This window comes from Portunus trituberculatus, chromosome 15 (genome assembly GCF_017591435.1).
Source record: "Portunus trituberculatus isolate SZX2019 chromosome 15, ASM1759143v1, whole genome shotgun sequence".
NCBI classification, from domain to species: Eukaryota; Metazoa; Arthropoda; class Malacostraca; order Decapoda; family Portunidae; genus Portunus; species Portunus trituberculatus.
The window spans coordinates 2,831,129-2,846,128 of record NC_059269.1 but is presented as its reverse complement, the minus strand read 5'-3'; the positions used below and the strand labels follow the sequence as shown (position 1 = coordinate 2,846,128).

General features: G+C 40.1%; 1 protein-coding gene across 4 annotated transcripts in view; it reads left to right on the top strand.

Moving 5' to 3' along the window:
- LOC123504055 (heparan sulfate glucosamine 3-O-sulfotransferase 6-like) overlaps window positions 1-15,000 on the top strand; it is a 133,214-nt gene that overhangs the window by 112,669 nt on the left and 5,545 nt on the right. For 3 of the 4 annotated variants that reach the window (XM_045254313.1, XM_045254314.1, XM_045254315.1), the window contains 3 exons: window positions 5,641-5,812; window positions 7,184-7,357; window positions 13,886-14,093. In XM_045254313.1, coding sequence (XP_045110248.1) covers window positions 5,641-5,812; window positions 7,184-7,357; window positions 13,886-14,093 — 554 coding nt within the window. Of the gene's footprint in view, window positions 1-5,640; window positions 5,813-7,183; window positions 7,358-13,885; window positions 14,109-15,000 lie in introns of all 4 variants that reach the window. The other variant, XM_045254316.1, reaches the window with a different exon arrangement.

The following is a 15,000-nucleotide window of genomic DNA, read 5'->3' as shown; positions in this document are numbered from 1 at the left end:
CTACTCTGAAGTGGCTCCTGGGGTTCAAAACACATTGATGATATGATTGATTTTGTGCGAATAATACTTGTTTTCATCTTAGCAACACACTTATCAAACGAATAGCGGATACGGTTTTCCACAAGATCTGACAACCACCATGCAGACCGAGACCCAGGAACCACTTTAGAGTTGACAGACTTTATTATTGCTGCTGCTGCTGCAATTATCACTTTAACACAACAACAACGACAACAACAACAACAACAACAACAACAACAGAAAAAACAACAACAAAACCAACAACAACAATAAAAACGACAACAACAACAAGAACTACTGTTTTTTGTAATAGGGGTAAGCTGGCTAAAGGCAAGAAAACATAAAAAAAAAAGCTCACATAGTTGCCAGTTCCCTTCGCAGGTCCAATAGAGTTAATCAAAAGAGAGGGAAAAATGTCTTGAAACCTCCCTCTTAAATGAAGTAAATTCATATGAAGTTGGAAATACAGAAACAAGCAGGGAGCTTACCAGAGAAAAGTATGAATGATTGAATGTACTGGCCTTAGTGAATTGGACAGAATATGAATGAAAGGAAAAAGAGAAAAAAGGTCTTGTGCAGCGAGGCCACAGGAATAGAGGGAGGCACGCAATTAGCAAGATCAGAAGAGCAGTTGGCATGAAAATAAGGGTAGAAAATAGCAAGAGATGGAACATTTCGGCGGTGAGAAAGAGGCTGAAGACAGTCAGTCAGTGGAGCAGAAGTACGTACGAAGCTCCAGAGTTTTCCAGAGAAAGATATGAATAATTGAGAGTACTGGTTACTTTTGCATTACAACGCTGGACATAATAGCTGTAAGAAAGTCTTGTGCAGCGATGTCGGAGGAGAGGAAGCATGCAGTTAGCAAGATCAGAAGGGCAGTTCTCATGAAAACAGCGATAAAAGATAGCAAGAGATGCAACATTTCGGCGGTGAGAAAGTGGATAAAGACAGTCAATCATAGTTGATGACACAAAAAGCTTTCGATTCCACCCTATCAAACAAAACAGTTGTCTAGAAACTTGTGTCGAGTTGATAGATGGAGGAATTAAGTTTTTGTGGCATTGAACACTACTAAATATTCTCTGCCCTAATGAGAAATCTAAGAAAGATCAAAAGTCAGGCGTTCTGTGGCGTCCCTGCTGGAATTCTTAGCTTCCTAAATAGTTGGTCGTATCTGAAAGGAAGTGGAAAGGTGTAGGGATGGTATCATCAGCATAAGAGTGGATAAGGCAAGTTTTTTGATATGTGTAAGACAACAACAGTTTCGCCGAAATCTCTAAAAGAGGATGGCATGAACAACATTAATAACAATAACTACTATTATTATTATTACTACTACTACCAATACTACTACTATCACTGCTATTACTATTACTAATTATTACTAATATTGCTGTTGTTGCTGTGTTGCTACTGCTGTTGATACTACTACTACCACCACCACCATAACCTGTTATTATTACTACTACTACTGCTATTACTACTACTACTACTACTACTACTACTACTACTACTACTACTACTATTACTACTACTACTAGTATTACTACTGCTGCTGCTAGTAGATGTACTACCACCATTACTACTACTACTACTACTACTACTACTACTACTGCTGCTGCTGCTGTATTACTGCTGCTGCTGGTGGATGTGCTGCCACCATTACTACTGCTACTGCTGCTGCTGCTGCTGCTGCTGCTGCTGCTGCTGCACTACTGCTGCTGCCACCACTGCTGCTGCTGCTGCTGCTGCTGCTGCTACACTGCTGCTCCTGCTGCTGCTACTACTACTGCTACTGCTATTACTACTGCTGTTACTACTAGTAAAATCCACCACTACAACTACTGCTGCTGCTACTGCTGCTACTGCTGCTGCTGCTGCTGCTGCTGCTGTTAGTATATGTACTACTACTAGTATTCTGCTACTACTACTACTACTTCTACTACGACTACTACTACTACTACGAGTACTTCTGTTACTATTACTACAATCCACTGTTATGAGGATGTGGACATAAAAATTTTGTGATAAGGTTTACTGCCAAGTTGTGTGGCGTCGGCGCAAGACGAACTAACAAGGTTTGGGGTCTTCACTGCGGTTAAATCTCTCTCTCTCTCTCTCTCTCTCTCTCTCTCTCTCTCTCTCTCTCTCTCTCTCTCTCTCTCTCTCTCTCTCTCTCTAGCAAGTTAAGGAAACCTTATCAGTCTGTGTGTGTGTGTGTGTGTGTGTGTGTGTGTGTGTGTGTGTGTGTGTGTGTACTACCACGACTTTCTATTAGTTTATTTTTTTGTTTCCTAGCTGTCTCCTGTTTTATCTTCCATAGCCTCCTCTCTCTCTCTCTCTCTCTCTCTCTCTCTCTCTCTCTCTCTCTCTCTCTCTCTCTTATTTAAACAGGTGGTTATGTATGTTACATGGGACAGTTTAGTATGTCTACGCTAAAGCTCATCCTTGCCGTAGATGAACTATCTTAAAGCTACTGCCCTTACATTTACATTATATATAAATCTCTCTCTCTCTCTCTCTCTCTCTCTCTCTCTCTCTCTCTCTCTCTCTCTCTCTCTCTCTCTCTCTCTCTCTCTCTCTCTCTCTCTCATACTTCCGCTATCCTGTTGTCCTTGTTCCTCCTAATATAAGTTTCTCTATATTACCATCTTCCTATATGTTCTCATTTTTATTGATTTTTCTCCTCATTTAATTAATCTGATGTTTCCCTCTCCTGTGCCTCCCACGCTCCTGCTACCTCTTTATTTAGCCTTTTTTGCACAATCCTTATCAAGGATAGACTGAAGAACGTCCTAATCTCAATATTATTTTTTTCCTTCTCTATGCTCTTCTTCCCACTATTCTCTGCATCAATAAGTTCAAAATATGTTATTGTTTTCACCGCTTTTGATCCTCTCATCACTCCTATTTTTGCTGCTACTGTTTCAATTAGTACTACCGATGGTGTTAGTTCTGTCGTCAGTGATGCTGTAGCACGACAATATTGGAGGTGCTGTAACGATTATTATGTTGTCTCTATTATATCTTCTTCCTTGTCTCCTTCTCTCTCTCTCTCTCTCTGTTCCTGTTTGCTTGTCTGTCTGTTTTTTATCTTGTATAAGATGATGTTTTTGGTACCACCGCTTCACCATTGTAAGAGTTGTTGCCACAGCTGGTGTATAGGTTGAAGTCTTCTTAGAGACAGTGCGGTTGTGTAAGTAAGTGGATTTGATTCTACGAATCATGGGTATTACACATACACAAAGATATTTCTTTATTTGTATTGTCTTAATAAGTAGATATGTTACAGCACCGGCGAAAGATGATTGATAGATTTGCGGTAGGGATGGATGTACCGATGATCACTCGACTGGGCGTGATGTGAGTGTACGGAATACGGTACAGAGTGAGCGAGCGTGAGTGATGCTGGAGAGTCCTCTCATGTCATTTCATATGGATCAATAAAGGGAGACGAAAAAAGTTGAGGTGGCCAATGACAGAACAGAAATGGATAGATTCTGAACAACGAGAAGAGGTCGAGAATTGACCAATAAGGAGAGGTTAAAGAGGAAAGAAAAATAGGGGAAGTCAATTCCTATGAGAGAGAGAGAGAGAGAGAGAGAGAGAGAGAGAGAGAGAGAGAGAGAGAGAGAGAGAGAGAGAGAGAGAGAGAGAGAGAGAGAGAGAGAGAGAGAGAGAGAGAGAGAGAGAGAGAGAGAGAGAGAGAGAGAGAGAGTTATTTTTAGAAGAGCACGTGGAAGACATGTGCTTGAAACTGAATAGGGATTGATTGATTGATACATTTTTTGTTGCATTGATAATGAGATACAATAAAGGAGGAGGATGGACCTTGCCACCCACCCCGTGAACAAAGTCATAAGGGTAAAAAAAAAAATATATATATATATATATATATATATATATATATATATATATATATATATATATATATATATATATATATATATATATATATATATATATATATATATATATATATATACATTTCAGAAATATAAGTAAATAAATAAATAGAGATATTGCACACTTCATTGCATAAATATCCTACAGTCTGAGAGAGAGAGAGAGAGAGAGAGAGAGAGAGAGAGAGAGAGAGAGAGACACGTGTGATGATTGTATAGAAGGAAAAATAATTGATGACTGGTACTCTCTCTCTCTCTCTCTCTCTCTCTCTCTCTCTCTCTCTCTCTCTCTCTCTCTCTCTCTCTCTCTCTCTCATCGGATACATAACAAGTATTTAGAATTCTATTGTGATATTCAACACACACAACACAGAAGTTCTCATTACACACCACAGTACCAAACTCTCCTCTTCCTTCATCTCCCTCCCCTACCCTCCACTCTTCTCTCTCGTCTCTTCCTCTCTTCACCTAATTCATCTCTTATCCAGGCAGCATCTGTCCTGCGTGGAACACTTATATTCCTTCACCACATCTTGTCTCGCTCATTTCCTGTTGATAGGACAAGTGTCTTTGTTGTTATAAAGTGATAATGTAAGACGCAGCTGTTACTTGCAGTGTAACTGTAATAAGATCAGCTACAATTAGGTTGGGTTGGGTTAGATTAGAGGCAATTTCAATAGTCGGGCGGCTGAGAGCAAACGGAGCCAAACGGAAATAAGTTCCAGCAAATACATCCAAACGCTTTTCAGCCAATCAGTGTGCAGCAACTCCATCAACTCAGACAAATAAGATCACAAAGAAGTTACATTTCAAATAAAACCGAATAATAAGAGATGTTTTAGGCCACGGAAGTGGGTATTATAAATAAGATTGAAGTTTACATATTATGTGGCATACTGAAGAGAACCAGAATAAGACATACGGTGCCAAATAAACTAATGAACATGTCGCATCTATCCGTCCTTGCTGTGGGTGTTGTCTGTTTCCATGCTTCTAATCGTAACTTCGATATAATAGTTGTTATTTTTCTGTTACTAAGTGAATAAAATGATAATATTGCTGTAAATCCTTATTGCATGAAATAATAAATAATGGTAAAATACATTAGCTGCTAAATGTTGCGGTAAATGAATTATACAGGCGTCAGAAAGCCACAGCCATTCATCTCCAATAGAACACTTTCAAAACCATCCCGCGCAGATCAAACCGCTGTATATTTTTGAAGGACTGAAAACCAGCTTTTTTTTTTATTTATTTATTTATTTATTTTTTTTTTAGGAGTATCGGGTTGCTCACTCTTGGTATATACAAATGATGAAACACAAGCAGTCTATGAAACTCCTAATCAAGGAAAAAATCTTCAAGCTCTTCCATTTTGCTATGTTTATATCTTGACCACAGCGCTTCATTGGTCGACAGATGTGTACAATAAGTTCTAAGGATTGAGATCGCGGTCGTCTGATAGCACCCACGGTGTCTGTTCAGTGTGTAGAGTTTGCCTTTACTGTGACGCTACTGAAAATGTCTTAGGTTTGGTCAAATGTATTAGGTATGGTAAGATAACCTAACTTATGCCTATGCCTATGGAGACGTTTGGATTTCAGGTAATAGGCGATCAGTTACTGCTGATAATTGTGTAATAATAATTATTATTCGGTGATAATGAACCTGCAGGAAGGCACATGTACTAAGCCACTTATAAGGTTTCCTTCAGGCAGGAACGAGACAGCGGCGCGACGGCTGCCTCACGTCCTCATCATCGGCGCCAAGAAATCCGGTACACGGGCGCTGCTTGCCTTCCTGCGCGTCCACCCTTCCATCAGGGCGTCAGGGCCTGAGGTGCATTACTTCGACAGGTTCTACAGCCGAGGCCTCTCCTGGTACAGGTAAACTGGAGCTGCATGCGAGGAAGGACGTAAGCAATGAGAGGAAAAGAAGAGGTTGAGAGAAAGAAAAGAGGATTGCGAGGGGGAGAAAGATGATGTTTTGAAGAATTCATAAAGGAGGAACCAGGGAAGGAAAGTAAAGAAATACATGTGGGTGGGGGGACCAACTGGGTGGTTGAAAAAGGATAGAATTTTTTTTTCATGGAGACAATAGGAGGAATTAGAAAGGGGGAGCAAAATGAAAAGACAAGAAAAGACAGTAAATCAGGGATTGAAAAGAAGAGGAGTAAAGAGGGACAATTTTAAGGAGACCAAGAAGAAGGAGTTAGTAAAGGGAAGTACACTACTTTAAAAAATGTTGAAAGGATAAGGAAAGAAGAATGAGGAAAGATGACTGAAGACAAGTGAAAAAAAATAGAATGAATATGAGAGTGAAGGTAAACGAAAATGGGGAAAAGATGGGAGAAGAAATGGCATGAAGAGAAACAGCGAGGGGGAGGGAAGAAAAGGAAAGGGAAAAAAAAGACAAGGAATTGTGTGTCATGAGGGGAGGTGACATGAGGTAATATGAGAGAGAGAGAGAGAGAGAGAGAGAGAGAGAGAGAGAGAGAGAGAGAGAGAGAGAGAAATTTGTATAAAGAAATGAATGAAAGAAAGGAATAAGTAATGTAAAAAAAAGTAAGTGGAAACAAATATAATAAAAAAATATATAAGGGAGGAAAAAAGAAACTAAGAATGTGTAACGTAGAGGAACACGGAAAATTAAACAAAGAAAGTAAGGAAAGGTGTAAAAAAAAAAGAAACATCGTATAGTCTATTATGGAAAGAAGATATAGGAAAAAAGTGCAAATGTAAAGAGGGAATGAAATAAGAGGCAAAACAGAAGAAAGAGGGAAAAAAGCAAAAAGTTAAAATATCTTGAAAAAAGAACGGCACTGTATGAGGAAAAAGGGAGATATGGAAAAGAAGCAAATGTAGAACACACACAAACACACACACACACACACACACACGCCAGTATGAAAGTAGGAAAAAAAAACACACACACAAACAAACACACACACACACACACACACACACACACACACACACACACACACACACACACACACACACACACACACACACACACACACACACACACACACACACACACACACACACACACACACACACACACACACACACACAAACACACACACACATACACACACACACACACACACACACACACACACAGAGAGAGAGAGAGAGAGAGAGAGAGAGAGAGAGAGAGAGAGAGAGAGAACTACATTGCACCTTAACCATCCACAAGACTTTCAGTTCACTAGAGGTCTCTCCTACTTCTTTCACATTACTATACTTTCACAGGAGCAAGTTGCCGCTGAGCTTGGAAGGCCAACTGACAGTGGAGAAGACACCCGCCTATTTCACTACGCCTGGAGTACCTGCCCGGGTGAAGATGGATCTCCCTTCTTGCCGCCTGCTGCTGGTGGTGCGCGACCCCGTCACCAGAGCGCTTTCGGACTACACTCAGAGCCTCAGGTGAGCATGGTAGCGAGTGACGGTATGTATATACTTACCTGCGCAGACGCGCACACAAACGCTACTACTACTATTACTACTGGTACTACTACTACTACTACTACTACTACTACTACTACTACTACTACTACTACTACTGATAATAATAATAATAATAATAATAATAATAATAATGATAATGATAATAATAATAATAATATGATAATGATAATAATAATAATAATAATAATAATAATAATAATAATAATAATAATAAGACGAATAAAGAAGAAAGAGGTTTGTGGTGGAAGGTGGGGAGAAAGGAGAGGGAGAGGCTAGAGACCATAAAATGAGAGAAGGAAGGATGGTAGTAGTCGTGGTGAAGATGGAGGGAAGGGAAAAATGATGCTGATACAAGAGAGAGAGAGAGAGAGAGAGAGAGAGAGAGAGAGAGAGAGAGAGAGAGAGAGAGAGAGAGATATCATATCCAAGTGGACCAGATATAAGTTTAAAACAAAGTTAACAACCTATAGAAAAGAAGATCTGATACAGGAAGAGACTTCTACAGGAGCTATCCTCTACCAAAAAAAAGAAAGAAAGAAAGAAAGAAAATCTCAACTGACGAACTATAGGTGTATAATTGTGTATAATTGCTGTCTTGAAGAGAAGAAATGTGTGGTGGTGGACGCCCTGCTCACTTCAGCTAGGGCAACAGTCGATTATGTGCACAGCCAGACCTCGTAAAATTGATTGTGAGGCTTCTCTTGCTTCCTGCTTTCCAACACGTCTTCTTCATCTGTAATTGCCAACCAGCCTAGCGGACTTTCCTAACGAGGATACGGAGCCCCCTCCTTAGTTTTGCCAGGAAATAGTAACATGTATTGTACTGTACAAAGGCAAAAGGAAGGAAACACCGATTCCAGAACAGCAAGAGTCAGCTTCCACAACAACGACAATAACAACAGCAAAAACAACAACAACAACAACGATGAATTAAAGAAGAAAGAGAAGACTAGCAGTTAGGAGGGACGTCGTCTTGTGGCAATAACGAGAGCTGGACCCAGACAACAATCACGCCAAGGTGTAACTTGGCCACAAATTACACCTCATTCCGGGCAGCAAGAGGCCAAGAAGTTTCTGCTGTATAAGCGCTGCGCCCCACTTGTGATCAATGCCTGAAGAAAATGGTTAATAATGGTTGCTTTCACTCCTACCAAAACGGTAAAAGCAAAAATCATCGATAAAAGGCACTAGGAACTAGTACAGGCTGTGAGGCAAAGTAAACGAGAGGCATTAATTTCTTTATAACTAGTTGCATGGCAATAGGTGAGTACCTAAATTTGTGTTGCGGTTGCCAGATTCACCAGATATCACAACATTTCACAGAAAAGGTCAACCGGATATCGTATATTTTTAGACATTTTACTATCACATACTGACATTTTAAAGTAAATTTAGTCTTATTAAACACATATCCACGGCATCTTAATAGTAGAATTAAGATGTTAACCATGCATTGTGTGTTTTTTTTTATACCATCTCAATCCCTGGAACAAAAATTACTTAGGTAGTTACTCAATTGATAACTCAGAGTTAGTATGACATTTTCTTTCCCTATAGGCTACTTCCTAAGTAAATTACAAATAGTCATGAACATATGAAACACCGTACATGAGTTTATTTTCATAACTTAGAAATTAAAATCTGATAATGATAGTGTCTATTCCTTAACTAATGAAGAGTGGCCATCCAGACTAGTTATTTCTAGTTTAAAGGCATATCATGTTCAGGCAAGACAGCCTAGGAACACGGTGATAAATGCACTGCAGCACCCTCGGGCTAGTTCGGTTTCGGCAGCAATTTTTTTTTTTTCTCATAAAGAAAACCGAACAAAAGTAACTGTACACTTAAACTTCCTTGTGAATCATTAACCTCTGCAAAGGTGAGGTGAAATATATGTTAAGGTTTTGTGCTGTATTTAAGTCTAAAACTGAAAGAGCTTGGAACACCAAGCGACTACATTTTGCTCTGTATTATGATGTTGGTCGTATAAACTCAAGTAACTATAAAGAAATACCATAGAAAAATAACAACAGAAAAATACTGGAAAGAGTAAAAGGATGTTAAATCAATAGATACACCGTAATATAGTGTTTAAAGACGACTGTTCTGTACAGGAGATGAGTTTGGGTGCTCTCAGCAGCAGCAGCAGCAGCAGCTGGCCTTTCACCACAGGTCAGTTACTCACTGACGGCGCTTCGAATGCCCCGAGTTTCCCACTTGTATAGCCTTTACTTTTCCCCTCTACTATGGAGTCGCGCAGCTGCCCCTAGGCGATTTGATTGCCAGTGAAGTGAGAATAGTGTTGGCGAACTTCAGAGGGTTTCACACAAAGTCACCAACGTTGGTAATCATGCAAGGTCATGGTAATGTGGTCTTTTGAATGTGAAGCCTTTCTTCACGATAAAAAAGCCACTGAACTATGCTCGCGTTCTGGACTGTTCGCACTTGCTGAGGAAAAAAAAAACATTCATATAAAGGTAGGAACATTGACCTTTTGCTGTTAAGGAAATCCTCAATGTCCAGGTGACTGAGACCTCCACTCTCACACCACCACGGGCTTCAGCTCAGGGAACTTGAGCTGCTGGCACTGAACATAGCAGACAACAATGGAAAGGGCTTGCGGTGTGTTAGGTGTTATCGCTTCCTGGCCCCATTGCAGTGTCCAACACTGACTACCTGACAGTAAATATTGGCACAATGATGGTGGCAAATCAGTGAGGAAATGTGATAATTATCGGTGACCTGAACCAGAACATAATTCACACTAGTAATGGTACATAACTTGCACAACTTTGTAAACGTCTTCCTTATAGTCACTTGATCAGGTGGTAGTGGATCTGTCTCCCAACATTGCCTAGTCACTCATCATGGCTGTCCTCACGAAGACTTCTCAAGAGACAGCTTAAAGATATGTAAGTTATACAGTTGGAAGGCAGCAAATCGACAGTCCCTGCGAACCTTCCTGTGAGAGACGACCTGTAGTGAAATACTCTATAAGGTACAGGTTCACTTCTCTATGAAGTATTCCTGTCTCGCGGTGGGGGATGAGGGGTAGGAGGGAGACGGGGACTGTGCAATGAAGTTTAATAAATATGGAGACGTCAATGACCTAATGTAAGTGAAGCCTGCGTCAGTACGTGGCCGCTATAGTAGTAGGTAGTTAGTCCTGTAAGCTGATTAGGGTGATGGTCTAAGCAGGCTTAGTGATCCTGTAAGATAGGTGTCAATTGACTACCTGTAAATTACTGATCTCACATGGGGAATATCTTTCATTGGATAAGGTCACAGGACATGCACATTATAGAGACAAGCTTATTATAGCCAAGGCAAAGAGGAGGAAGGTCACTTCATTCTGCATTTAGGTGTAGTGAGGAAGATAACGAAAACAATCAAATGTAAGCATCACATTTTATAGGTAAGTTACAATGCTGTTTGTTGCATCATTAAGATAACGTGACTTCAAAGTGATAGAAGGGAGCCATCCATATGAATGATAATTATGAGTTTTGAGTGATGGAATGCTCCTCAACTTGCTTATCAAATGTGACTAAAGTGATAAAAAGGTTTTAGTGTTGCTCTATATAAAAATGAACTGTTGGCTTCTATGTTGCTAATATAATGTGTATCTAACTGTTATTCTTTAGTCGCTTTAGCAGAAAGCGTTATGATAAGTCACAGGCTGTGATGTGACGCAAATGATTAAGTCTAAATGGAAAATGGGTTTTTAAGACATTAGGTTTGCATAGACAGCATGCTTAACGTGTCATCTCACTCAGTAAAGAACATGAAATTCCTCATGACTTACAAATTCAGCTACGATGATATTGAGCTATTTTTTTTGTTAGATTCGTGAGGGAAAATAACACTAATACTACAGCTCGGCAATTTTCCTTTTCTTATAACGAACTTATAATGAAGTACAAGAAATATACAGCGGTAATCATAGCCCTAAGTTATTTCTTCCGATCCTTAGAGGCCTCAGTCACATCAGTAATCCTTCCCAATGCATGCTATCAGCAATTGATGTGATAAATAATAGCTTGAGAAAGATCAGAGGTGTGAAAAGCCCTGGCATGAATTATGATGAGACAGACTAATCTTGATGAGCATATACCTTACTAATCAGAAATTTCTGACAAAATATATACATAGTAGTTATTTATATACAGTTTGATTTATTGTTAGGAAACTTAATAAAAAAAACTTTACTGTGAGGAATACATCGCCGCTCTAACAACTGCCAAGGGAGTGTCAGTACATTCCCTTAATAGAATAAAGAACAGAGAAATAATTTTTCCATCGTTGAGTGCCATAAAGATTTGTTAATTATGTGAGAAAGTCTTAATTAGTAGTAGTGTGATAAGCAAGCACTTGTTCACGCTGTATTTATAAGCTGTCTACTTTGACCGAAAACGTATCTGTATGAGTGACTTGGTTGCACTGGCCCATCCACCTCATCCCCTACCAAGTATGATCACTACGGGCTGCACTCGCTATAGTTCTTCCATCACACATTATGTTTAAAATTGATTCTTAGGCATCTTTGAGAGCCTATTTGTTTCCCTCCCCACCAGAAAAAAAACATAGAAAGAAGCAAAACAAAAAGGAAAATATGAAAAAGGAGGAAAAGAAAAAAGGAAAAAAAGAAAAGGAAAAAGAAAAAAAGAGATGATGAAGAAGAAGAAGAAGAAGAAGAGGAAGAAGAAGAAGAAGAACAAGAAGAAGAACAAGAAGAAGAAGAAGAAGAAGAAGAAGGGCATAAAGTGGTATTTCTAAATTTTTTTGGGTTTTAGGTATGGTGCTCGGAATTCCTGGAAGACTGCTTGGATGCGTGGAAGGAGGAAGGACGACCCTGTCCCTCAGTAAAGCTGAAAACACCTGGCTTTATTTCAATCCTTTCTCTCTCTCTCTCTCTCTCTCTCTCTCTCTCTCTCTCTCTCTCTCTCTCTCTCTCTCTCTCTCCTGGGTGTGTGTGTGTGTGTGTGTGTGTGCGTGTGTGTGTGTGTGTGTGTGTGTGTGTGTGTGTGTGTGTGTGTGTGTGTGTGTGTGTGTGTGTGTGTGTGTGGCGCGCGTGTGTCTCTCTCTCTCTCTCTCTCTCTCTCTCTCTCTCTCTCTCTCTCTCTCTCTCTCTCTCTCTCTCTCTCTCTCTCTCTCTCTCTCTCTCTCTCTCTCTCTCTCTCTCTCTCTCTCTCTCTCTCACACACACACACACACACACACACACACACACACACACACACACACACACACACACACACACACACACACACACACACACACACACACACACACACACACACACACACACACACACACACACACACACACACACACACACACGTTTACATACTGCACACACACACACACACACACACAGACACGGAGGCACGGAGTTCCTAAGGGATGTGACTGGAAATCAATAGACGCAATATAAACAACTGATCGGTGTTTTAATCGATACAGGAAGATCCTGTTTCTTCACGACAAATAATGCTTTTCTCTCAAACAAAATTGCCAAAACAATGCATCAAGAATCCATAAATCTTATCATTGACTTTTTATTAATAAATAACACTGTGTCATCCTCCTTAGTTAAAGAAAGATTTATCATATTGCAATCTCCTTAGTTGGAAAGAGATGTATCATATATGAAATGATATGTAAAATGTTTTCAACACCTTACGAACAGAATGTCGAGATAATTTTGAAAATTCTCTGCGCAGAGCGAAGAAATTCCTTTTCTCTCAACTTTCCAGCACAATAAATTTTACTGAGAGAGGTTTGGTGAGACAGACTTGTTCTTGGAGAAATAGCCACTGCAGTCGAAATCTGGTTAGATCTTCCATCTGAAGCAAGTGTAAGATTCAAGAGTTCTGGGACGAGAAATTAACATTCATTAGAGTCCACCTTGAAAAATATATACATTATGAAAATTTAATCAAGAAAGATATTGATTACATTTTTTTCTTCAGCATTAGTGTAGTGGAAATGTGAAGCCAGCCCTTGAAGTGCAGCCACATAAAATAACAAAGCAATGAATTCGTTTGGAATGCAACCAATTCCCTCCCCAATGACATCCTCAGGAGCTCAGTGACACTGTATTACAGTAGCATTATGTACATTTTTTTCACGAATTTGATCATTCATAACATACATCATTAAACATGAATAATCTCTCTCTCTCTCTCTCTCTCTCTCTCTCTCTCTCTCTCTCTCTCTCTCTCTCTCTCTCTCTCTCTCTCTCTCTCTCTCTCTCTCTCTCTCTCTCTCTCTCTCTCTCTCTCTCTCTCTCTCTGATTTGATCATTCATAACATACATTATTAAACATAAATAATCTCTCTCTCTCTCTCTCTCTCTCTCTCTCTCTCTCTCTCTCTCTCTCTCTCTCTCTCTCTCTCTCTCTCTCTCTCTCTCTCTCTCTCTCTCTCTCTCTCTCTCTCTCTCTCTCTAAGTAATTCATACACTTCTCTCTCTTCCATATACAGCAAGCACAGAGCTCGGCGGCCTTTCGAAGAGATGGCTTTCGTCAAGTCCTCCCCGGGTTTGGTTAACTCGGAGTGGGGTCCCATCAGTGGGGGTCTGTACGCCCGACATTTACAGCGCTGGCTTGACCACTTCCCGCGCTCCAGCATCCATGTCGTGAGCGGTGAAAACTTGATTAAGGATCCCGCCGTCGAGCTATGCCGCGTGCAGGTGAGCGAATGACAGGTGAGAAAATGAAAGAAGGAATATTAGTGAAAAAGCAAGGACAGATGGAGATGGAAGTTATAAGAGTAACCAATAAAAATAGTGAGTGATGATAAAGGGAAAAATATTAGTACATTTTTCACTACCACTGTTACTACTGCTCCTACCATCACCACTACCACTGCCACTACCACTACTGTAACTACTACTACAACTACTACTACTTTTACTACCACTACTACTACTACTACTATTGCTACTACTACTGCTGCTGCTGCTGCTGCCACCACTGCTGCTGCTGCTGCTGCTGCTGCTGCTGCTGCTGCTGCTGCAACAACAACTACTGCTGCTGCTGCTGCTGCTGCTGCTGCTGCTGCTGCTGCTGCTGCTGCTGCTGCTGCTGCTGCTGCTGCTGCTGCTGCTACTGCTGCTGCAACTGCTACTGCTGCTGCTGCTGCTGCTGCTACTGCTGCTGCTGCTGCTGCTGCTGCTACTGCTGCTACTGCTACTACTACTACTGCTGCTACTGCTACTACTACTACTACTACTACTGCTGTCATTACTATTAATGTTGCTGCTGCTGCTGTTACTGCTATAACTATACAATCACTACGACTATGACAAAGGCGACGATGACAATGACAACGACTGCTGAGTCTCATAACTACTACTACTACTACTACTACTACTACTACTACTACTACTACTACTACTACTACTACTTAATCACTGTTGTAAGAATAGGAAAGAAAATACAAAACAAATCTTATAAAGAAAGGGAGAAAGGATATATATATATATATATATATATATATATATATATATATATATATATATATATATATATATATATATATATATATAGATAGATAGATAGATAGATAGATAGATAGATAGAGAGAGAGAGAGAGAG